The sequence below is a fragment of the Staurois parvus genome, unplaced genomic scaffold, assembly GCF_062004578.1.
Source record: "Staurois parvus isolate SC_StPar_1 unplaced genomic scaffold, SC_StPar_1.0 ptg000668l, whole genome shotgun sequence".
In the NCBI taxonomy this organism is placed as follows: domain Eukaryota; kingdom Metazoa; phylum Chordata; class Amphibia; order Anura; family Ranidae; genus Staurois; species Staurois parvus.
In genome coordinates, this window is record NW_028318464.1 from 5,174,962 (window position 1) to 5,201,633 (window position 26,672).

Genomic DNA, 26,672 nt, shown 5'->3' on the forward strand with positions numbered 1-26,672 from the left:
TGTTCTTCATAAATTTAGGCCGAGATGTATTCTGCTACATGTCTTTGGTGAAAATAACCCAAATTAGGATGTATTTTTTAGTTTGTAGGAAAGTTATAGAGTTCACAAACTATGGTATAGATCTGAATATTGATCAATCCTGAAGTACTGACAGCCAATCTAATTTCTTGAGGTCCAAGAATGTCAGAACAGTACAGATATCCCACAAATGACCCCTTTTTGCAGAGTAGACAGTCCGACGTACTTCATAAGAGGCATGGCGAGTTTTTTGAAGTTGTATTTTTATGTCATAACTTTTCGGAAAATTAAAAAATTAAAAAAATTATTTTCACAATTTTTTTTTTTACATACTGTCACCAGTGCAATACAGCGTCATCATATAACTGGCATGGCGGTTAACAGGGACACTGACTGGTGACAGTATGAAAAAAAAAAAAATATATATATATTTTTAATTTTTTTTTATTTTTTTATTATATTTAATTTTTTTTTACATTTTTTTAAAGATTTTTTTTTCATATTTTACTATGACCAAAGTAGTACAATGTTACCATAGTAACACTGTACTACTTTGGGGAAGTGATCAGTATTTTTTTTTTTTTTTTTTACACAATTTGCTTATAGCAAAGAATTACTTTGCTATAAGCAAGCATTTACCTGAATGAAATCGATTCATTCAGCTTTTTTTTTTTTTTTTTTGTGCTTAGCTGTGATTTGGTCACAGCTAATCACATGACATGTGCATGTGATTAGCTGTGACCATTCACAGCTAGGCACTAGTATTCAATGGATGGCATCATGAATGAAGCCATCCATTGTATACAACTGTCATGTGACCTGCTGTGATTGGTCACAGCAGGTCACATGGTACCAGCAACGGGAGCCGGTACTCGGATCTGTCATGGGCCGTGTCCGAGGTGCACGGCCCGTGACAGATCCCGCTGCTGCACCGCTCTGCATTACTGCAAATGGCGCATGTGCGGGAGCATGCCAAATGGCGTGCACCCGGAATGAAGAGGCACATCTGAAGCCGCCAAACGGCCATTGGCTGGGCGGCTAATGGTTAACCACTTGTCCTCCTGAGGATTTGCCCCCCTTCCTGACCAGGACATTCTTTGCGGTACGGCACTGCGTTACTTTGACAATTGCACAGTCGTGCAACGCCGCACCCAAATTAAATTTATGTCCTTTTTTCCCCACGAATTGAGCTTTCTTTCAGTGGTATTTGATCGCCTGTGCGGTTTTTATTTTGTGCGCTACAAAAAAAAGACCAACAATTTTGAGGAAAAAATGTATTTTTGACTTTTTGTTATTAAACATGTCCAGTAAAAAAAAAAAGAAAAAATCAAATTTTGTCATAAATTTATTCTGCGACATGTCTTTGCTAATAAAAATCCCAATACGTGTAAATTCATTGGTTTACGTGAAAGTTATAGTGTTTACAAATGGCGCTATATATACTGGGATTTTTAATTTTTATTTTATTTTTACTAGTAATGGCAGCAATCAGTGACCTATAGTGGGACTGCGGCGGACATTCTGACACTGGAGGGAAGTGACTTGGTGTCTTTCGGTGGTATTTGATCAACTGTGCGGTTTTTATTTTTTGTGCTATAAACAAAAAAAAGACCGACAATTTTGAGAAAAAAAATATTTTTGCCTTTTTGCTATTAAACATGTCCAGTAAATAATAAAAAAAAAAATATTTTGTCATAAATGTAGGCCAAAATGTATTCTGCTACATGTCTTTGCTAAAGAAAAAATACCAATACATGTAAATGAATTGGTTTACGTGAAAGTTATAGCGCTCACAAATGGTGGTATAAATACTGACGGTTTTTTATTCTTATTAGTAATGGCGGTGATCAGTGACTTTTAGCGGGACTGCGGCGGACATTCTGAAACTGGGCGGAACAGACTTGGTGTTACTGACGTCCCCAGTGACACCAATACAGTGATCAGTGCTAAAAAAAAAAAGCACTGACACTGTACTAATGGCACTGGGCAGGAAGGGGTTAACATGAGGGGCAATCAAAGGGTTAACTGTGTGCTGGGTGTTTTACTAGGGGTGTCTGTGTGCTTCACTGTAATCACATTGCTTTGCATGTCTGTCCTGTGAACAGCCATTCAAAGCAGTGTGCCCGAGCTGACAGGGAAGAGAACTGTTAGTAAACAAAACAGTTCTTTTCCCCGTCGGATATCCTCAGAAATCACCGGGTGCCGGCGAGTAATCACTGGGCGGGACCCGGTGATTGACAGCCACAGCTGCAAATTGCGGTGCAGGTAGTGCGCCCCCTACCTAGAAATGCGAAATGTCATGTGGAATGGTTCGAACCACATCCAATCCGCATATATGTGAACCGGCACTTAGCGGCTGTCAACTTATAGTTCTTAATGAAATACCACGGTGCTATGGAGCACTGTGGTAGTTCATTGATTCTTCCTGTTAATATATCTACTTGCCTGTGCATCCCATACAGGCAAACGGATATACTGACAGGTCTGTAGGAGACCTGCATGGCACCTGCGATCTGCTGATTGCTGGTTCAATGCTTTACAGGCTCCTGCAACAAAAAAATTATAAATGCACATTTTTTTATATGCAAATAATATGTGCATTTTTTATTTTTTAGCAAAAGGTAAACTTATCCTTTAAGCCTAGTTTTCACACATCCTTTTCATTTCCATTAGAAAGGGATATATGATGGATCTCATTAGAAAATCTCTTGTAATTAGTATTCTTCAAATTAATGTTATTGTAGCATTTAATGGCAATATCTGAACTTGATAAAGGTCAGTTTGTGTCCCTATAATTGTTGCTGGGAGTTACAGGCCAGTGTGCTAACACACAGCTTGCCCATATCTCCCGTGTTCAGTTGTGCATCCATGCCCCCTCCTAGCTCTTGTTAGTAAGGGGGAGAGCTTATTTACACACACACAGTTGAAGATTCCTATCTGCAGCTTACATCACACATAGTGAGTGTGGATAGTGGGATTATATTACAGCAGGTGGGCAGTGAGTGGTCTTACTTCCCAGCTCTATGTTCAATGTTAGCCAGCCCACCTGTGGCACGTAATCCTGCCCACCTGCCAACTTGCTGTGTGGCATTATCCAGTACATCGCCTGCCCACTGAACATGATGTAAACCACAGACAGGGAACTTCTCCACTGTGTATGTAATCAAAAAACTCCAGGTACAGATATTTTATACATTCCAAAAAAGTTGGGACGCTATGTAAAATCTACATAAAAATAAAATGCAATGACTTACAAATCTCATAAACCCATATTTTATTCACAATAGAAAACATATTGGCACTTACCTTGGTTGGAGGCCACGTTCATGAGAGGACTTCCCTTGTGGCTGGTCAGGTGACTGCCACGGTCAAGGATGTAGTCAAGGTACACCAGGATCATATACAGTGAAACAGTAGTGTGGTCAGGAGGCAGGCTGGGGTCAGGACCAGGGAAGCAGGCAGAGCGAGGTCCAGTAGCAAGATGGGTCAGTACCAGGAGATCAGTCAGAGAATAGAGGCAAGCCGAGGTCAGCATCAAGAGATCAGGCAAAGAATAGTTGAAGGCATGCCGAGGTCAGAATCCAGAAACCACAGAGCAAGGTAAGGAACAAGATAGGTCAGCAATGGAAGATCAGTCAGTACAAACAGGAACACAGGAATATGGATTACAGGAAGCTGAAGAACATCCAGTGATTAGTACACAGCGGAGTCTCCTTTAAATAGGCAGCTTGGCACCAATGCGCAAGGGTGTGCGCTCTGATGCGTGTTGGCGCACAGAAATGCGCCTACGTGTCGGTGCATGCTGGATATTAGCCTGGGCTTGTCTGTATACTGGTACACATGCATGAGCATTAGCTGCATGGGAATGAGCGGTAGCTGCACGAGAATAAGCATTAGCTATAGCAGAATTAGCATTAGCTGTAGAAGAATTAGCGTTAGTTGTACTTGTTTCCTGACACATATCAAATGTTTTCACTGAGAAAAAGTGACATTTTAAGTAAAAATAGAGTAATTTTGAAATTAATAGCTTCAATACATCTAAAAAACGTTGGGACAGAGCCATATTTACCACAATGTAGCATCCCCTCTTCTTTTAATGACACTCTGTAAACAACAGGGAACTGAAGAGATCAGTTGCTGAAGTTTTGGGGAGGGAGGTTGTCCTAATCTTGCCTGATATAGGATTCTAACTGCTCAACAGTGCTGGGTCTTCTTTGTCATATTATTAATTTCAAGATGCACCAAATATCTTCGATTGGTGAAAAGTCTGGAATGTTGGCAGGTCAGTTATATCAGTAGTAAACTCTGCTGTTTATCTTATCTCAGGTACAGCTTATGTGTAGGTACAGTGAATATCTCCTTGCACCATTTGGGAGATATTTATATGTATAGCAGCTAGTGATATCACAGCCCGCGTGTGCACTGAGCTCTCAATGGATGGCATGCCATCCATTGAGAGAGAGGTGCCACGAACATGACTCTTGTGTGTATGCGCAGGAGTGATGTCATCGCGTCTTGTCCATCCAAACAACCGGAGCCCTCAAACCTTGAAGGAAGACCATGTGAAAACAGAAACTCTGTCAGAGGTGACAGCGCGCTGCTGGATAGATCTGTTTTCTAGGTACGTTTTTCATAATGTGCTAGAATGCGGTTCATACTAGAACTTTATGAAATGAGCCTGCAGGGGGACCATTTTTTTTGTAACATAGTTTACTACCACTTTAAGCACCCAGACTCTTCTACTTCAAAGCCATGCTGTTGTCATAGATGCAATATGTGGTTTAGCATTGTCCTGCTGAAATATGCAAGGCCTTCCCTGAAAAAGACATTGTCTGAATGGGAGCATATGCTGCTCTAATATCTCTAATTACCGCTAATATGCTCTAATACCTGGACATATCTTTCAACATTGATGGTGCCTTTCCAGATGTACAAACTGCCCATTCCATACGCATTAATACACCCCCATACTATCAGAGATGCAGGTTTTTGAACTGAAGAAGATTTCCTCTTTATTCCAGAGGACGTGGTACCCATGGTTGCCAAAAAGAATATAACATTTTCGATTTGTCTGCCCACAGAACAGTTTTCCACTTTTTTGAATGAGCTTTGAATGAGCTTTGGTCCAGAGAAGACAGCTATGTTTCTGGATCATGTGCAGATACGGCGTCTTCTTTGCATGATAGAGATTTACCTTACATTTTTCGATGGCACAGAGAACTGTGTTCACAGACAGTGATTTCTGGAAGTATTCCTGAGCCCATCCAGTGATGTCCATCACAGAATCATTCCTGTTTTAATACAGTGCTGTCTGAGGGCCCGAAGATCTCAGGCACCTGATATTGTCCCTTGCACACTTCAGATTCTTCAAAATCTTTCAATGATATTATGTACTGTAGATGCTGATATATTTAAAGTCTTTGCAATTTTACATTGAGTAACATTATTCTGAAATTGTGTAAATATTTTTAGAAGCACCTTTTCACAGATTGGTGAACCTCTTTCCATCTTTACTTCTGAGACACTGACTCACTAAGATGCTCTTTTTATACCCAGTCATGTTACTGACCTGATGCCAGTTAACCGAACTAGTTCTAAAATGTTCTTCCAGCTCTTCTGTGTTAAAACCACTTACTTTGCCAGCTTTTTGTTGCCCTGCGCTTACTCTTTAGAGCCGTGTTTGCTGCCATCAATTTCAAAGCTACTTTATATTTCTTAAAATGTTACATTTTCTCAATTTAAACATTTGATATGTTTTCTATCTTCTATTGTAATTAAACTTTAGGTTTATGAGATTTGCAAATCATTGCATTCTTTTTTTTCTGTAGATTTTACACAGCATCCCAACTTTTTTGGAATTGGGGTTGTGGAAATTAAAACGAAAATAAATGTATGAGGTCAAAATAAATGTATAACAGATGAATATGTCCCTAGGGGGCGTTATCCCAAACTGATATTAGCGACAAACCACAGAATGTGTATAGGACTATATGCTCCTCCCCCATGAAGTATCCAGTAACAGTACGTACAAAATAGCATCACTTAAAAATTTATTGTGCTGTTATTATACATAATCATTAAAAATATATTCCCAAAAAGACAATGTGGCATAGATATTCCTGTTTACAATAAGAAGTATGTATAGTAAACAACCATAGAAAGCTTAACATTCAATATCTTGCTCAGTTTAGGTGTTTTGCGGTACTTCCTGAGGATAGCTTTCCTATGCACATTGGTGACACATAAGGATACATGTACAAAAAAAACCCTTCATTATCAATTTAGGTACATCTACATAAATAGCAACAAAAAAAAAATGGATCCTGGAATGGGAGATACTGTATGTGTCCCCTTTGGGTTTTGGTCTCTTTAAGGGGGATGATAAGAGTCATTTTTGGAGTAGTCAGGGATTCTCATCTATACAGGATAAGGAGTTCCATGGTGATCTGGTTACCAGGAGAAAACCTTTTTACATTTTCTTCAGAATTGATAAATCCTGATATGGGACCCTGAATTCGGAGGCTCAGAGAGATTTTGGGTGGGAAGCCTCTTGTGAGAGAGGGATGAAAATGGCAGGAAACAGTCAGCAGGTGTCCATGAGGTGTGAGGTGAAGCAGGACATGCTTGTGAGTAAGAGCCAGGGGCGTCCCTAGGCAGGTGCAAGGAGTGCGCACCGCACCGGGTGACACCTTTTAAATGGTGTGACACCGGACCCCTTCCACCAGGGGCAGACTGACCATTCGGGCACTGCCCGAGGGCCCGGGGTCACTACAGGGCCCCATGATAGGCTCAGTCTGTATGTGTCTCTTCTGAAATAAGCAAGCATTGAGGGGACGGACAGTGAGGCAGGCACTTCAGACACCTCTCCTCCTCGGAGTTTCAGCAGAGGGGCGGGTCCACATCCCTGTCACGGGTGCTAAAGTCGGAGAGCTGGAGGGGCGGGCAGAGTATGCAGCAGGTCAGTGTGTAATCCCTGGACCCTGGTGACAGCACTGCAGTTTCATGTAGTAGGTAGGGGGGAGGGGAGAAAGAGGGCAGAGAGAGAGAAGAGAGAGAAGGCAGAGAGAGAGAGGGGCTTGCTTTAAAAGTTACTTTTTTGTGGAGCTCGTGGAGAGATCAGTTAATCCCGTATAGGTTGCAGGCTGATGATCTCCGCAGGATGGATCGGATCTGTGGATTGGGGAGGATAATGGATCGGACTCCGATCCATCATGCTCAATCTGCAGATCCGATCCATCATGCGGGGATCGTCGGAGGGGGAGTCACCAAGTGTTACCGCACCGAGTGGCACCAACCCTAGGGACGCCACTGGTAAGAGCTGTATGCTGTGTTTCCTGATTGGACGAGGTGGAGAGCCAAGGTGGAGGGGGAAGACATTAGGCTCCTCAACTTGTCCAACTAGGGAACACTTTGCATTAATTCAGAAAATGCAAAGTGTTCTTTGAATGGGGTCCAGGCCGAGTGGCCAGCCTTCTGTGTTAAGGATTCAGCATGGCAGCCACTCTAGGAACCAGTAGAAACTGGAAATCACTGGAGTAGCGATGTCTAGTTCTGTGATTTCCAGCTCCCAGGGGAATTGGTGAGATATAGTATATGTATAATTACATTGTTCCAAGCTGGAAAAAATGTAACTACATGTAAAATATCTATACCTGGAATACTTCTTTAGGCCTGGCCCCTTACTAAACAGACATGCCCCCCACTGTGGTTAAAAGGGATGAGGCTATGCTGTCATGTGCCAGGCAAATAAAAGATTTAAAAAAAGGTATTTTGAGATATGGAATTTGAGATTTGAGATTCTGAGATATGGAATTCTATTTGCCATATTGCAATGGCCTTTTGAAGCAGTGTGTTCACAAACACCTTAAGCTGGCTGTTAAGGCAATATAACAATGACGTTAAAACAGCCCTCTCCAGAGCATTCCTTATCTGTCAATTTATAAGAAGTCAAGAAACATTGGAGATTTCGAATTAGGCTACTGAATTGAACTGAACTGCTGAAACATTTGCATAGTCTTTTATCTGGACAAAGGTGGTGAAAGTATCTAATGTTTTCTTCAAGAAGGTAAGACTAAACTGATCACATAATATACCATGTTTGGGTGTAAGTGTAATTATTGGCAACATTTAAAAAAAATCAATATATATTGATGTCTGTACAATCATTAACTGAATAGTTATTCCGTCCAATTTGTTAAAGTCCTAATGCCATTTTTACGGCAGTAGTTTCCTTTAGAAGTACCTGCACCAAATGACTGTCATGGGCAAAAAATACTGCTGCCAAATTAAGAACCTTTCACGATGGTAGCATAAAAATATTGACAGACCTGAAATGATTGTTGCCCAGTCTGGCCAATTTCATGTCTGTATTAACAGTAGACAACCCCAACTGACTAATGGACCAATCAGAATATGCTGTTCATTTGATAGTCTTTCCTACAAAATGAGCTGTCCTGGAAGTCATCTGCCATTTTCATTCACACAGTGTATCTCCAGGAAAAACCTTTTCTGCTTGCTTTGGATTGAGAGAGGAATGATTAGACCTTATGTCAAGTCTTTATTGCTGTCTAAATCTTAAATGGGGAGATTCACCAAACTACTCACATAACAGAGACTGAAGGGAAATCCAAAATGTTGGTGTGGGGGTTTTGACAGGTACCCGCATCCACTTCCTGCTCAGTTCCCCATGACGAAGTGAGCTGGAAGTTTGGACCCCATCCTTCCTTCTGCAATCTTCTGGAACATTTGACAGGTCCCAGAAGACTGCCGGACCAATCTGGATGCACAGCACGACACGTGCTTGCACAGTGGGCACCCGGCTGTGAAGCTGTAAGCTGTCACAGCCTGGTTCCCATAGCTGAGATGCCTGTGGCGGGGAGAGAAGAGGGAAAGAAGGGACAGCGTGGATGAGCACGTCGCTGGACCCTGGGACAGGTAACTGTGTGTTTATTAAAAGTCAGCAGCTACAGTTTTTGTAGCTGCTGACTTTTAATAAACACAAAAATGACTGGAACTCCTCTTTAAGAGGAAACAATAAAATATTTTAACTCCAGTATGGTGATGGGTATCACAAGTGCCAAAGTCTGCTACGCATGATCTCCATTTTTGCCTCGATAATACTTTTCTGTTCTTGGTAAAACCTTTAGCAAACCACAGTTTCAGCATTCCCCATTTTGTTGTGGTTGTTTAGGGATGCTGAAGAGTCTCTGCAAAATTTGTGGTAAGCAGCCACAGATGGTGTTTAGAGAAGGACAAGAAAATGATGTCCAAATGTAATAGAAAGTTAATTTGTAATAAGGGAGGCATATAACCCGTGTCAGATTATTTTGTGCCATCTGTGTCCCATTGGGGAGATTGCCCTTCATTGCCTGTCCTATAGCCAAAACAAAGCTCACCAGAACTAGTGTCACCATTGGAAAATTTCTCTTCTGTTACTTTTCTGGGGACAACCCAAAAATGTGGGGTTTTCTTTTAATTTCACTTTTAATGATAATGGTAAACAGGACAAACAGAGAGGGTGGATTTCCCTAATGGGGGCACAGAAAGCAATAAAAACCTATTAGGTGTTCCAATCCATCTCCACTTTTTACAAAATAAAAAAAAGTATTGCCTTTCGTTAAAGTTTAAATTTTACATGTGCTACCAGCAATGAGGTCTGGGCATGCCCAAAACTGAGTCAGGAGAACTAGGATACCCTTATTCGGCTAAACTTCATCAGGTTGGGACATAAGTTAGATTTAAATCTAATTCTGTCTATAGGGCAGCATGGAATAGATTCCATAATCCTCCCCAGAATACACCAGGACTGCATCTCCTATATTAAACAAACTTTCAGCCGCATTCCAATTTGACGTGTACCGAGTTAGATTGGTTGTAAACCTCAGACATGAAATATGAACAAAGCATTTTCTTCAGTTTTACTGACACCAAGGGAAAAATGATGACAAGGAAGGTCCCCTGCTTTTTAGAGCTGAGAGATCCAGTGTAATTTCTACACGTTGAATGGATGTAGCGGACAGACTCTGTAGATAAACAGGTACAACTTATGTAGGAGGATTTGTTTCATCTCTGTGTATCACCTGAGGACAGTCATTTCACTGGGAATATGTAAAGATTTACAATCACTTTCACTGCATACCTAATTAAACCCAATTTCAGTCCGCTGGCACCTAGATTGTGGTCCTGTGAACTAGAAAATGTTTGTAAGGGGTGAAGCTAAACATGTCACTGTCACGTATTCATAAAAGTTTACCTTCTGTTTACAAAAAAACACGTAAATGTCCAGAACACAAAGAGCTTAATTATATACCATTAAATTACCTTAGGCATGGGAGGAAAGCTTGTAGCTTTGTTTGACTGTTGCTTCCTGATGAATATTTGTGTCACTGAAGCCTTTGATGACTTTATTGCTGTACCATAACATGATGATCATTAAGTAGTCACCATAACTATACTACATAAACAAAAGCTTCTCCCAAATCATCTGCAAGTCATCAAAGTCTAAACTGTAGAAAGACATTTGTATATAATGAAGTGGACAGGGAGAAGGTACGGTACAGAATCAAGTTTAGAGGATGCTTCCTACACAAAGTTTTTTGATGGTCGTTTTGTGTCTTCTTCCTCTACCATCATGAAAAGGTTCTTACAAAAGAAGTAAGTGTGCATGATGTTCTAATGTTAAGTGACTTCAGGTAACATGATGTTTGCTCAAACATCGGATAACGTGCAGGAGAGGTTTCTGGTCTTTGATCCACATCCCTGCATTTTAATAAAAATCTCCCAAGGTGGCAATCCTTTTTACAGAGTTTCTTTGCCATTTGTTTATGGTAAAAGTTTCATATGGACCCACTTAATAGTAAACTTTGTTCTAGTAAATATATATATATATATATATATATATATACACACACTGAATATATATATATATATATATATATATTTTTTTTTTTAAATGATATTCTGTTTTCTTTTCCAATCTTATACATATTTGTAAAATGCTGGTACCATAAGCTTTGCCTAATATTTATCTGCTTTTATTAACATGTTATTACAGTGAAATGTATTTTCCCATAAGATTTCTTTGATTTATAAAATGTTCTCAAGCTTTTTGAAGCTTTCAGCTATCTGTTGGCTTTTTGTGTTTTGCACACTTTGATTTCTCTGCTTGCCAATGTATCATTTTACTAACTGAAGAAAACCCGACTACAAATTTTTTAAAAGCCTTTTAAATCTGGCAAAAGTAAAAGTGCTAGATTTTGGCTGCATTTGTTTTTACAAATAAAACTTCATAAATATGTATGTTTTTAATCCAGTTATGAAGGAACATGCTGTATGCTTCATAGACATCTACAGTATGTTATGATTCATGACAAGTTTTAAAATCAAAAGTTCACCTTTTAGTCCAAGAATGAAAAATATTGTATAAGACGTGCTGAAAATGATTTGGTTATACACAGCCAAAGGTGCCAGCACATACCTTCACTATATTCTAGAGTGCTTAGGAACCTCAATAACCTCAATAAAAATATTGACTTCAGCTAATAAGATGACACTTAAGCCCTCCACCCCTCTGATGGTCTGTTAATGTGATCCTTGCAAACCAATAGGTTTGGGTGCTTTAATTGCAAACTAGCAGAAGATAGTTTTTCTTCAATAACATTTTTCATTACTTTCTTATAGTGAACCTATGCCCAGGCTATGAACATTCAAGTATTTACATATTCTTAAGAAGCAGTAAAGATGCTTTAAAACAATGCCTCAATGACCTCTTGTAATTCCACTTTTGCATCCAAATTGAGATAACACCTGCTTTATATTCATTACATGTGTTCATTTGCATGGCATAACATAAAAAAGTATTTTAAAATTGCTGCTTACTTTTTAAAATGCTCTTTTCTGAAAAATCCAGGACCAAATGTTCTTTAAATCCTGTTTAGTTCTCCCTAGTTATCTAATATTTAAGAGGGATCAGGAGAGTTTTCTTTGCTATAATTAACTCTGTCTTTACTGTGCTGGCATATTTCATTATCAGTTGTTAACTAGATGTGCAGGACTGTCTGTCCTAACAAGGACTTACAGTGTAAGTAAAGGCAATTTTTTTTATTTGGGATAGAGTAGACAGGGTTTAGAACTCCTGTCAGTTTTTATTGCTGTCTGTGCCCCCATTAGGGAGGTTCACCCTTTTTATTGGTCCCGTTTCTTGTTATTATTGAAAGTAAAAATAAAATAAATTCCAAAATTTTGGGTTGACGTCAGAACAGGTGGGAAAATCTTCCAATGGGGATGCTAGTTCTGGTGACCCTGATGACACCCTGGGATTACCTCACCTTTGAGGGATTTTTCCTCACTTCCTGTTTTGGCTATGGGACAGGAAGTGAAGGGAAATCCTAGCAATGGAACACAGTTGGCAACCCCCCCCCAAAAAACACACTGACAGGGGTTATAACCAGGGGCGGACTGACCATTGGGGCACTCGGGCACTGCCCGAGGGCCTGGGGTCAGTAGGGGGCCCCATGAGATGCCCCTGGCACATTTCATAGGCTTTTTCATAGCCTTTTTGGGTGTGGGTGAGGACACAGGGGCCCCATGATCTTTTATTGCCCAGGGGCCCCATGAGTTGTCAGTCCGCCCCTGGTTATAACCCTCCCTTATTCTATCCAAAATGAAAAAAAAAAAAAAGTTTTATCTTTAGTGATATTTTAAAGATCTCAAGATATTGGGGGAATTTATTTAAATTGGACCAGGCAGAATCTGGGGCAGCTTTGCATGGTAGCCAATCAGCTTCTAATTTCAGCTAACTTTCTCAGTTAACCTTTGAAAATGAAAACTAGTGGCTGCCATGCACAGCTGCTCCAGTTTTAGTACAAAATCCCTTTACAGTATGTTAATGCGTTGTCTTTGAATCTTGCCCCCCAGCCTGTCCCTTATACTGTATTGCCATCTTTTCAAAGCAAAAGAATCTGCCCATAGTTACATTTATCTGCAAATGGGGCAATGCACTTTCACAGGAGAAGCACTGTTGTTGGGTTTTAGTTGGTTTCTTAGCAGCTCAGGTCACCCCGCTCCCTTTAACAGCTTGACTTGAGTGCTTCTGCTGTGAAAATTGAGAATTAATTCACAGTGTTTTCAGCAACAGGGATCAGCGAGTGCTTATATTAAGCATATCTAATGCTTGTTAAAGCATATCTATGATCAAAATGTAAATTCATATACTGTATTCTTTTTCACATTGTATTTCAGTTATTTCAAATATTAATCTGAATAATCTTAAAGTTTGGAAACTTACTTTGTGAAGATTCCAAACATACGCTTTCTAGAATTCTGTGACACGTATTCACTATGCATTGTGAGTAGGCACATGTATGTCACACATTTCACAGAGCCTGCCTTCTGAACTACAGAGTTGCTGAGAGGAGCAGGAAGCAAGGTGCCATGGGATATGCAGTCCTTAGAAATTTAAAGTAAACAACAGAGGAGAATCTTCAAATCATTCAGGGAATCCAGGAATTGTGGAAAGAGATGACCAGCAGACAGGCATAACATAGAAGGAGATTTTTCAAATGTAGCGCTTTTTTAGGGGGGCAGTGGTAAGGATGAATGGCCCTCCTCAAACAGGATTTTGCACTAAACCTATAGTGTAGTTAAATAAGTGAACCAGAACCTGGAAGAATGGGTTTGATATGAAAATTTGGCAGTGCCTCTACCCAGTACAGGGCCTTTGTGAACAGAGGGGATTCCCTTCCTAAGAGATTAACCAGTTATCTAATCAAAGTAATTGGAAGCATAACACACAGTTAATGTGTAAGGTAAAGTCTACAGGCTTGGAAAAATCCATATGTAAACGGATAGAAAACTGGCTAAAAGATCGTATTCAAAGAGTAGTGGTTAATGATTCATACTCTGAATGGTCTAGGGTTGTTCATTGTTGGGATCCTTACTTCTTAATATATTTATAAACCATATAGGGTCTGGGATTAAGAATACTGTCTCAATCTTTGCAGATGATACCAAGCTGTGCAGTGGAATAACGTCCTTACAGGATGTCTCCAATTTACAAGCCGACCTCAATATACTATTTAATTGGGCAACTATGTGTCAAATGAGGTTTAATGTTGATAAATGTAAGGTTATGCACTTGGGGGCTAAGAATATGCACGTATCATACATACTAGGGGGGGTACAACTGGGGGAATCAATGGTGGAGAAGCATCTGGGGGTTCTGGTAGATCACAAGCTTAATAATGGCATGCAATGCCAAGCTGCGGTTTCTAAAGCGAGCAAAATCCTCTCTTGTATTAAAAGAGGTATAGACTCCAGAGAGAGAGAGAGATATCATATTACCCCTGTACAAATCATTAGTATTACCTCATCTAGAATATGCAGTTCAGTTTTGGGCACCAATTCACAAAAATAACATTGGGGAACTGGAGAAAGTACAAAGAAGGGCAACCAAACTGATACGAGGCATGGAGGAGCTCAGCTATGAGGAAAGATTAGAGAAACTGAATTTATTCTCTCTTGAGAAGAGGAGATTAGGGGGGATATGGTCAACATGTATAAATACATCAGTGGTTCATATAGTGAACTCGGTGTAGAGCTATTCACCCTGAGATCATCACAGAGGACAAGGGGGCACTCTTTACATCTGGAGGAAAAGAAATTTAATCTCCAGAGAAAGGTTTCTTCACAATGAGAGCTGTGAAAATGTGGAATAGACTCCCTCAAGAGTTGGTTCTGGCCAGCTAAGTGGATTGCTTTACAAAAGGCCTGGATTCTTTCTTAGATACACAGAATATAACTGGATACTAACATTTATAGGTAAAGTTGATCCAGGGAATATCTGATTGCCTCTCGGGGGATCAGGAAGGAATTTTTTTCCCTGCAGGAGCAAATTGGATCATGCTTTGGTGGGGTTTATTTGCCTTCCTCTGGATCAACTGTGGGTATAGGATTATAACTTTTATTTTTTAATGGTTGAACTGGATGGAATTTTGTCTTTTTTCAGCCAGACTAACTATGTAACTATACAGAAACTACTGCAAACAGCATATATCATTAAAGTGGTTGTAGAGACTCAAGGCTTTTTATCGTCTTGCATTCTATGCATGAAGGTAAAAAACCTTCTGTGTGCAACATAAACCCCAGGCCCTCCTAATACTCACCTAAGCCCCCTCTCGATCCAACGATGTGCACTGGAGTCTCGGCCATCCTGGGACTCCCTCGCCTCATTGGCTGAGAAAGACGCAAGAGCCACTGACTCCCACTGCTGTCAATCACAGCCAGTGAGCCAATGAGAAGAGAGAGGGGGCAGGACCAAGCTGCGGCTCCATGTGCAAATGGACCCATGGAGCAGAGGGTGCCCCCATAGCAAGTTGCTTGCTGTGAGGGCACCCAACAGGAAGGAGGGGTCAGGAGAGCCTGAGGGGGGACCTGTGAAGAGGAGGATTCAGGCTGCTCTGTGCAAAACCACTACATACAACAGGTAAGTATAGACATATTTGTTATTTTTTTCTTAAAGCAAAAACAAGCCTTTAGAATCTCTTTAACCATAAGTATATACTGTAGATGCACACCAGTAAGGAGATATAACAAGCTTTATATAAGAAAAGGTTAATAAAAGTACATACATCCAATGTAAAAATGGGTACTATCAGCAAAGGGCCCAATAGGCGTCCTGGTGGAATTGTGCACATATACACAAGTATATATAGTTAATAATAGAGGTTCCTCTAGATAAATGTTCCAGCCAAGTCCAGTTGCAGGGGCCCCTGGAGATGATGTGGCATCTCTCTTTGCATCAAAGACCTGAAAACAAGATCTGCAGTCATGGGGAGATCATCTAGCTGCGCGTTGCTCTCTCCCTAATGGCTTTTAATCTGACATGCAATCGGACCTCTAAGCTAATGATCCTAAAGTAGCCATCAGAAGGCTAACTTGGCTCTAGCTTATATTGGTTATCAAGCTCTAAGCTATAACTAGCTATAGAATCCCAAACCAGGGGGGACAGGGTCAACTAGAATAACAAGAACTGCATATAAATAATATACTGCAAAAAACAGGTTCACCTACCAATATACTGTAAGGTGACCACTACATGTACAGTACCATAGACCTAGATATTTGGCCCTGTGCTTGTGAAATACCTGATAACAAGGACAAGGCTGAGATACTCTGTCACAAGAATTTGGATATACAGTAAACTCAGCAGCTGCAGTTAAAATCTTAGGAATATTTGTATATTAGTCCCTTCTGGCTTGGGGTTTAGCAGCATGGACAGGACATGTGGTTGAGAATTCCCCTTTCTCTACACTTCCTCCTTCTGGGGTTTCAAATCCAACAACCCAGGGACAGGAAATTCATACATAATATTTTTACAGTAATTTACAAATTCAGACAGTTGAGAGCAGCAGATCCATATACAAATAAGTTTATATTGGATTGTCAAATATAACTTTTGTTTGTATTGCTGATAGAATGCTGATGTTATATTATGAAAGTGTATGCTGTGACTATAGAACTACTTTAGGAATATTTAAATATTAGCATTTTTCATTTGATTTTTAAATATTTTTTTATATGATATATTGTATATAAATATTTAATAGTTACACTTTTGGGGACATAAAGGGGTTAATTTACTAAAGCTGAAGAGTGCAAAATTAGGCTAGCTTCTGCATAGAAACCAATCATCTTCTAACCTCAGCTTGTTCAATTAAGCTTTGGTAATAAACCTGGAAGCTGATTGGTTTCTATGCAGAAGTGAGCCTGATTTTGCACTCTCCAACTTTAGTAAATAAACCCCAAGGTGTCACACAAGAGTTTGGTAGTCCAGGATTTCACTTTGCTAGTAGTTTATGGCTGAGATATGACTCTAGACCAGCTGTCTCCAAACTTTCTAAACAAAGGGCCAAATTACTGTTCGCCAGATTTAAGGTGGGGCAGACTGTTGCCAGTGGGAGTAGAAAACATCTCAGTATCAGGGGGAGTAGACAATGCCTAAGGCTTGGTTTTCATTAGGAGTAGGAAAATTATATACAGTATAGCCTGTGGTCAGTAGGAGAAGAGATAGTGCCGCACCATTGGTATTGGTGGGAGAAGTAGTGCTGATCGTTGATATCAGGGGAAGGAATAGCATCCCATCAATAGTGTCAGTGGAAGGAATAGTGCCCCATCCCTGGTGTTCATGAAAGGAATAGTACCCCATCATTGGTGACAGTGTGAGGAGAAGTACCTCATTATTGGTGACAGTGTGAGGAGTAGTGCTCCACTGTTGATGTCAGTGGGAGGAATAGTCCTCCATTGTTGGTGTCAATGGGAGGAATAGTGCCCCATTGTTGGCGTCAATCGGAGGAATAGTGCCCCATTGTTGATGTCAGTGGAAGGGATAGTGCCCAATCATTGGTGTCAGTTTAAGGAATGGTTCCCCATCATTGGTGTCAGTGAAAGGTATTGTACCTTGTATTAGTGGAAGATATAGCGCCCCAAGGGTCAGATAAAGGCAAGCAAATGGCCACATCTGGACTGCAGGCTACAGTTTGGAGACCACTGCTCTAGCCCCAAAAGCCATATCTTTGGTTACACAAAAAGTTGATAGAGGAGTATGAATGATTTAAAACCCAAATTCCACAAAAGTTGGGATTGGGCCATGTGTACCACAGTGTAGCATCCCTTCTTCTTTTAACAATACTCTATGAATGTCTGGGAACTGAATATACCAGTTGCTGGAATTTTGGGAGAGAAATGTCCGATTTTTGCCTGAGCATATGCTGCTCAAAAATCTGGATATACTGTACCTTTTAGCACTAATGGTGCCTTTCCAGATGTGCAATCTGCCCATACTAATGCACCCCCATACCATCAGAGATGCAGGCTTTTAAACCGAGCACTGATAACCAGCCAGAAGGTTCTTCTCCTCTTTAGTCCAGAGAATCAGGAGCCCATGGTTGCCAAATAAGAATGTCAAATTTTGATTTGTCTGACCACGGAACAGTTTTCCACTTTGCAACAGACCATTTTAAATTAGCTTTGACCCAGAGAAGAAGTCAGCATTTGTAGATCATATTCAGATATGGCTTCTTTGCATGATAGAGCTTTAGTTTGCATTTTAGAACAGCACAGCTATTTTCACAGACAGTAATTTTTAGAAGTATTCCTGGTCCCATGCAGTAATATCCATCATAGAAATGTGCCTGTTTTTATTGCAGTGCTGTTTGAGGGCCTGAAGATCACAGGCATCCAATATTGCATTTCGGCCTTGTCCCCTGCGCACAGACATTTCTCCAGATTCTCAGAAACTTTTTTTGATATGTGCTGTAGATGTTGATATATTTAAAGTGTTCGCAATTTTATATGGAGGAACATTATTTTGAACTTACAACCTCACTCTCTAAAATACCCAGTCATGATACTGATCTGTCGCCAATTACCCTAATTAGTTGCAAAATGTTCTTCCAGCTCTTTCTTGTTAGTACCACTTACTTTGCCAGCTTTTTTCCCCTGTCCTAACTTTTTTCAGACCTGTTGCTGCCATCGATTTCAAAATTACCTTATTTTTTTTTTTTTAAGGATTTCATTATGGTAAATTTTCTCAGTTTAAACATTTTTTGTTTTGTATTGTGAATAAGATCTAGGTTTATGAGATTTGCAAAAGCCAAAATTGGCCAAAGTAGTTGATGCTTTCCTAACTTTAATTTCTAATATATGTTTTACCCTTATATATATATACTGTACATTCACATAGCTTCTTACTTTTCCCTATTCAGCATAAGTGGAATTGAACAAAAATAAAAAAGAGAAAACAATCTTTCCAGCAACCAATGCACTGCTCCATCCATGAACTTTTTGTGAACCAACTTCTGGTAGACTATAGGGACATATTCGTGTTGGAGTAATTCCAGCAGCGATTTGGTCTGCCAACAAAGGGTTTCCATAGGAATAATTAGAAGAAAAAGTGGTTGTATAATTGAAAAAATGAGGAAGGCACAACAGTTATGTTACAGGTAGAATTGCTATGATAGCATAACATAAGCATAACATAACTCTGTATGCACACAGTCAGAAAGATAATACACAACCCTCCAACTTTCTTTTGGTAGTATGATGGTTTAGGTATGAGATTACTCTCTATTAGCCCCCAAGCAATATACAAAAAATGGCCCACAAGAATTATGGTTTAACAGACAAATGCTACAATATAATTACAAACATAAAGAAGTTCTTCAGTCATGTCTTTAAAAATTAAAAGCAGCTACAAACTCACTTGTGTAAAGTTCCAGCACCGTCCTCACCTGAGCCGGCTTCTTCACCAGTCTTAGGTCCCTAGTGCTAGCATGTTAACTGTGAGCAGCCGGCTGTGACTGCTTGAGGCTTCACAGACGGCTACCCACTGAGCATGCGTGAACCGCACTGAGTTTTGTGGATGGTCCTGCATCCTTCTGGGACCTGTGACATGTCGCAAAAGGTTGTCGGCAGGGAGGGGGGAGAAGAACTTCCATTTGAATTACTTAGGCAATCTGAGCAGAATAGGAAGAGGGTACCTGTCAAAACTAGGTATTCGCTTCTCCCCTCCCCTTTTGTTCCAAAAATGGCAGAGGAGGGAAGATGAGGAGGAAGAAAGGAACTTTCCCTATTGGGTGAATTTATTCTTTAATGTTTAATTGTATTTAAAAATACATTTCCAAAAAAGTCAATAAAGTAGTATTTTGCTTTTCAGAAACAGCACTACTGAATCTAATGTTGTCTTTGTTTATTTCTTTTCAGATTAAGCTCAGCAATGAAACCATTTTGTAATCAGAACTTGATCATACTAGTCCCAGTTCTTTTCTTTGTGATCTTCTTTATCTGGTCATGGCAAAGAGCAGGATTTTCCATGGTCTTTGAATGTAAACAAAGAGACATTATGCACTCAACAGCAGAAAAACTTCCAAATGACTCTCCAGTCTCAGTCCAAAATAAAGAGAAAGATCTCCTTGTTCTTGTCTGGGTTTGGCCTTTTGGGGAACCTTTTCCGCTAAATACTTGTCAAAGTGTTTACGGCATCTCTGGTTGCAAACTGACCTCGGACCGAAGCCTCTACAACATGGCTGATGCTGTGGTCATGCACCACGTAGACATCATGTATGACAAAAATTCTTTGCCTCAGGATCCAAGACCTCATTACCAGCGCTGGGTTTGGTTCAACATGGAACCCCCTTTAATTATTAAAAATCTCCACTTCTTAGACAATATGTTCAATATGACCATGACATTCCGCCAGGACTCTGATGTTTATAGACCTTATGGCCGTACTGAAGCATTGAGAGAGCCTCAAAGCTTTACTATCCCAGTAAAGTCTAAATTGGTTGCTTGGGTGGTCAGTAAGTGGTATCCAGGCGTACGGCGCAATGAGTATTATAAGGAGCTGAATAAGTACATTCCAATTGATGTTTATGGAAAGAGCCACATGAAGTTATCTTGGGATGATTTCTATACAACCGTCTCTCAGTACAAGTTTTACCTTGCGTTTGAAAATTCCATTTATAAGGATTATATAACTGAGAAGCTGTGGTCAAATGCTTTTGACTCTTGGGCTGTACCTGTCGTGTTAGGGACAACTAGGAAAAACTATGAGAGATTTCTTCCTGGGGAGGCTTTCATTCACGTTGATGATTTTCCAAGTGCAAAGGACCTTGCAGACTACCTTATTCAGTTGGACAATGATGATGAAAGATACAAGAATTACTTCAACTGGAGATCATTGTATCGCGTAAGAAGGGAAACTGGGTGGGACAATCACTATTGCAAAGCATGTAGGGCATTAAGGCAAGCTCCAGATTACCAAGTCATTCCTAGTTTGGAAAAGTGGTTCTTAGAGGGCACTAATGTATAAAAAAAAATAGCCTAAGAAAATTAGAATGCATTCACACAGACTCTGTTATGGGGAAACTACTGCAGGCACAGTCAAAGTTCCAATACTGCTGAGCAGTGTCAGAGCTTGCTGCTAAGTCTTGACACCCACATTTCTATTGTCCCATCGCTTTTATGGGCATGTCGGTGGTCAATAGGATTTTGTGAGGGGAAGGAAAACTTGGCCAAGATTTGCCACTTAATAAAACAGTGAAGTTTTGCTTGTCAGAACTGCCTGATATACAGCTATGATAAAAGGGTTTGGGAGGCCGCAGAAGGGTATTTGTAGACACCCCTACGTGCCTGCACTTTATATCTACTCAGGTTTGTTACGCCTCCACCTTTCATGTTCTCAGCTGTTTTAAATGATCATTTAATGAAATCTATAAATTAACTGAGGTATTATAGGCTTTGCTGTAAAGTAAAGGGAACCTGTGGCTTTTGGTAGGGTTTTGAATTGTCAGTGGGATTTTACTGCAGATTATTTACAGTCATGGCCAAAAATATTGGCACCCCTGCATTTCTGTCAGATAATGCACCACTTGCCCAGAAAATTGTGGCAATTACAAATCTTTAAGCTTTCCCATGTTTATTTCTTTTGTTTGTATTGGTATGATGCAAAAAAGTGGAGAAACAAAAAGCCAAATCTTACACATTCCACGCAAAAGCACAAAAATGGACTGGAATAAATTATTGGAATCCCCAATTTAATATTTGGTAGCACACCGCTTGGAAAAAATAACTGAAATCAATTGCTTCCTGTAACCATCAATGAGTTTCTTACACATCTACTGGAATTTTAGACCACTCTTTTTTCGCCAACTGCTCCAGGTCTCTCAAATTGGAAGGGTTCCTTTTCCCAACTGCTCTTTTGAGATCTCTCTGCATGTGCTCTATGGGATTAAAATCTGGACTCATTGCTGGCCAGTTCATTACTCTTCAGAACTTTGTCTTAAACCATTTCTGGGTGCTTTTTGACGTGTGCATTGGTTCATTGTCCCATGACCTCTAACAGAGACCCAACTTTCTGACACTGGGCCCTTCATTGCACCCCAGAATTATTTGGTAGTCTTCAGATTTCATAATGTCATACACAAGGTCAAGACATTCAGTGCCTGTAGCAGCAAAGCAACCCCAAAACATCAGTGAACCTCTACCATGTTTGAAAATAGGGACTGTATTTTTTACTTAAAAGGCCCCATTTCTTTTTCTGAAAACAGTAGCATGATGGGCTTTACCAAGCTGTAATTTTGTTTTGTCTGTCCACAGCACATTCTCTCAAAAAGATTTAGGCTTCCCTAGGTACGTTTTGGCAAACTCCAATCTGGCTTTTTATGTTTCTGTGTTAGCAGTGGGGTCCACCAGGGTCTCCCACCATAGTGTCCTTTTTCATTCAGATGGCGACATATAGTGCGAGCTGACAGAGTTGTAGCCTGTACCTGAAGGTCAGCTTGAATTTGTCTGGATGTTGATTGAGATTTTTTTAACCATCATTCGGATAAACCTTCTTTTCAATCTTTGATCAATTTTTCTTTTTTGTCCACGTCCAGGAAGATTAGCTACAGTGCTATGGGCTGTAAACTTTTTGACAATGTTTCGCACAGTGGACACAGGAACATTAAGATCTGTTTATTGATTTAATTACAAATTAAAGGAGTGGAGATGTATCTGTTACTAGTCCGCCATAATGAAAAAATTATGGTGCTTATATCCCAATTATCAGAGCATTGAAGGGCATACATTTTTTAGAAACAGGGACTTTTCAAGCTCTATAATTCGACAACAAATATTATAAAATTACATTTGATTGAATTCAATCTTTAAATATCCATAGAAAAACTCTTTTTACATGACATAAGAGTATGGTATCAGCAAGTAAAATTGTCAGAGGAAAGAGCTTTGGCTATATTCAAGAAATGTAACCCCGACGCATTTGAATTTGTGTAGTTCATACTTTTAATCTTCTTCAGGGGGAGTATTAGAATACAGGAAAAACTTCCATAAAACAATAAAAGTATTGATAATACAACATATAGTGCTATTTTCTCATAAGCCATTCATTTTCTTGTCAAATCCATACTTAACTTACATAACCATATGTCGGTTAAAAGCAAAAACTTTGCTAGTAATCCTCTGGTGTCACGTGAGCAAAAGGACCTTCTAGTGAACCCTCTGAACAGATGAAGGCCAGTAAATGGATTTATAAAGACACTTGTTATTTACAATGTATATATAAACCAAGATTTTAATACATATAAATATAAGGGAGACACCTACATTTAAACGGGTAATAGTAAGCAATAGTAGGCCATGGTGAACTAAAAATGATTAGGCAATTAGGCAGACAGGATTCAGCAGAATGTTTACACCTGATATGGATAGTCCTTTAGGAAATGATAAAATGTATATTTTTGCTAATCACCAGTGCACACTGAGTATCCTGGAGGCTGTTTTGGATCTGAACGGAGATGGATGTTTGATGTCCATTGTTTCCTCTCTTACGGTTGTGAACGTATAGGTCAAATAGATCTTTGTTAGGTTATACCTATATATCCTTCTACAGCATTTAACAGATGATATCTGATGCCCATTATATCCTCTGCAACTGTTTTGGACGTGTAGGCCAATTAAGATCTTTTTTAGGTCATTTTCTCCTAGCTTCGTGAGCTTTCACATCCAGGACTGCCTTGGCGGTAGAAATTTCCTAAAAAAATCTTCCCTGAAGAAGCCTGTGAGGGCGAAACATGTAGGGAGTAACTACATTTACCTAACCAAGTTTGAATCTCAGTTGATATTCTTAGAATTAAAATGTTTTTATGTTTCTGTATTTTTTCCTTTCTTGTGTTTTTTACCAAAATATGAAATAAAAATGATATAACTTTTAATGTGTGGTATTCATGTCTATGCATCCTGAAAGTCCCATCTTCTCTATTGAATATTTGCAATTTTAAGGGATGTGGTGCAATAATCATATCGGGTCACTCGCTCGCCACTTCACTGTTTTGATAAAATGTATATACACAATCACTAAAAATCAAAGGGCATCATATTAATTACCAATAAGGTTAGCATGAGGAAATTGTATACTATATGACCCTGACTAATCCAAAGTAATATAAAATGCTACCTGAAAAACAGGCGGTTGGTCTATGGATTGAAAATTGTACATCAAAGAATATACTAGGTAATATTCCAACACATGTTCATATACAGTATCAGGGATCACTGTACAAATATGATACTAACTATTCCAAAAAGAAAACCACTAGCTGAGACACAGGCAGATGATGTGTAGATAGAAAACTGAACATCAAAGAGTATGGTACAAACAGTTCCAACACCTGTTCATGTATCAGGGACCAATGTAAAGGATCTCCAACTTAATTTGAGACACACCAACTAAATGCAAAAAAATACAGTCAGTGTGTCAAACTGTCCAAACCCATAATCACAAAACAATATCAAACAATAAGTCCTTTTCTTCAAGTATACCTACATTATATGCAGAATGCCAGAGTGTCAGTTCGCCATGACCAAATCGTCCACATCAAAGATCAGAATAAGCAGCTCCCCCTATATAGGTTTGAGCTTCAACAATAGCCACACCTTGGTCAAATTAACTTCCCATTACTAAAGGTCACTTATCATTAAGCCAGCACCTGACATGGGGAGGGAATCTCCCACCTCACCAAAGATGTCCTCTACTAACTTCCAGGCCACCGTGACGTCACTTCCGGCGCATATGCTGTGTCACGATGTCATGTCTGGTAAGGTGCAGTCAACGCCGGCATGTGTGGATGTCCCACTGTTGCATGGCAACCAGGTCTCCATACAAAAAGGGCACACTGATGGAACTGCACAGCCCAATGTCTGTGTAAAGGATGGCAGATACACAGAACATATTGAAGGGCCAGGGGGATCAAAAAGACCCCAACTCTACAGGAAACCCGTGTGTGGGGGCTACACATGTTTGATGCATCACAGCAACACCTATGGGACAGGCAAAGAAGACACATAATAACAAAAAACAATTCCACAATAGTAACAAATTGCAAAAAATTCAAATAAGAATAATTGGGACTATTCAAAACAAGGAATCACAATTGTACAAATTACAGGAGCAGCACAAACTTGGAATGCAATTATTTCTTACAATTTTGGGAAGGTGCCAATAATTATGTCCAGTCCATTTTTGCGTTTTTGCATGGAATATGTCAGATTTGGCTTTTTTTCCCCACTTTTTTGTGTCATACCAATACAACCAAAAGAAATAAACATGAACATGTCTAAACATTTGTAATTGTAACCATTTTCTGGGTAAAGTGGCGCATTATTTGACAGAAATGCAGGGGTGCCAATATCTTTGGCCATGATTGTATTACAGATCATTAATGTCCAGAGGGACTGATGACCCTATAACATTTGATAAAAAGACCAGAACTGCTATGGTCATGCTGTGGCAACCCTTTCCCACTTCACTGACCCCCAGCTGGAAACTTAATCTTGCTTTAAAGAGGAATTCTCCTTGGAGAGCAGCCACATAAATAAATGTAAAGAATATCTAAAGTTCTAGGATAATACTAATTTAACAATGATGAAGGAATCCAGATATATCACATTTGGTTGTACTTGGAGTCATACAGCCAAATTCGTTTTGGAAAGAGAGGGGAAGATGTAGTACGTATGTAAATTGATTTTCTTGCCCGTGTCCCCATTGTAAAGATCCTATCATTTCTAGTCTTTTAGGTATGATATAGAACAGGAAGTGGTGATAAATATTCCCAATCAGTACAAAGACAACAATAAAAACACAGGAGTCAGGAATGGTTTCGAACTGTTGATTGCTTTTGTTTTCCCAGTTGAGGGGATTCCCTAAATTCCTGTCCAGGTATTGGGGGTCATAAAGAACAGGAAATCGAAATCATCTCTTTAAAGGATAAGTTCAGCTTTTGGGAAAAATTAATAAATGCACATATTTGTGCAGAGAAAATGCTCTTTTATTTCCCAAAGTAGCCTGCAAGGCATCAGTGGATCAGGGGTGCAAAGTCAGGCTCCTGCAGACATGTCCCCCAGCTTTCTTGTTTATACCTCTGTACAGTCTTTCTGTTTGAAAGCTAGAGTCAGTGGACTAGAAGAGTGCTCATCACTTCCTTTGCAGTCCATTGAAAACTACAAGCCACTGCCATGGCAGCAGATGGGACTTGTAGTCTCTTCATGGAAATGGATGACATAGCTGTATGGGCGGAGCCCCGCACAGCTATGTCATTTTTTGAATGTGACAACAGATGTGAGGGAGAGGAACCACTGACAACTATCACAGGGTAGAGGGAATCGGGGGGGGGGGGGAGGGGTACGGGTGCTGGAGCATGTTACACATTAAACCTTAAATATGGGTGTAACATGCTCCAAAAGTGAGCCTTTAATAAAAATGTTTCTTCATTTAATTCAAAATAAAAAGCAATTTTGAAGGCTTGAAGTTGGTTTACTTTTAAAATAAATAAAAGTTAAACAATCATATTTAGAGGTTGTCATTGGCACATCTCATATGTCATTGATAAAAGAGTCTGGCATTTATAAAATGCTTGTCAACAACTGAAATTTATATCTTTGGATATCTGTTGTATTTAGATTGGAACTGTTTTTCCTGATCATGTTGAAGTATGTTAAAATGTATAGTTTAAAAAAAACATTTGAGATAATGGTTGAAGTTGAATTTTAATCTGCTTATATTTTACCTTCCCTGCCCACCCTCATTAAACTGCTAATTAAAC

At 39.6% G+C, this 26,672-nt stretch overlaps 1 protein-coding gene across 1 annotated transcript; it reads left to right on the top strand.

Annotated features, from left to right (window-relative positions):
* The first annotated feature begins 10,565 nt into the window (after positions 1 to 10,565).
* Positions 10,566 to 23,786, top strand: LOC149447875 (3-galactosyl-N-acetylglucosaminide 4-alpha-L-fucosyltransferase FUT3-like). Its single transcript, XM_089651997.1, has 2 exons — positions 10,566 to 10,671; positions 19,777 to 23,786. Exons 1-2 carry the CDS (start codon positions 10,649 to 10,651, stop codon positions 20,882 to 20,884), a joined length of 1,131 nt encoding a protein of 376 aa, XP_089508123.1. The 5' UTR covers positions 10,566 to 10,648; the 3' UTR covers positions 20,885 to 23,786.
* The last annotated feature ends 2,886 nt before the right edge of the window (positions 23,787 to 26,672 follow it).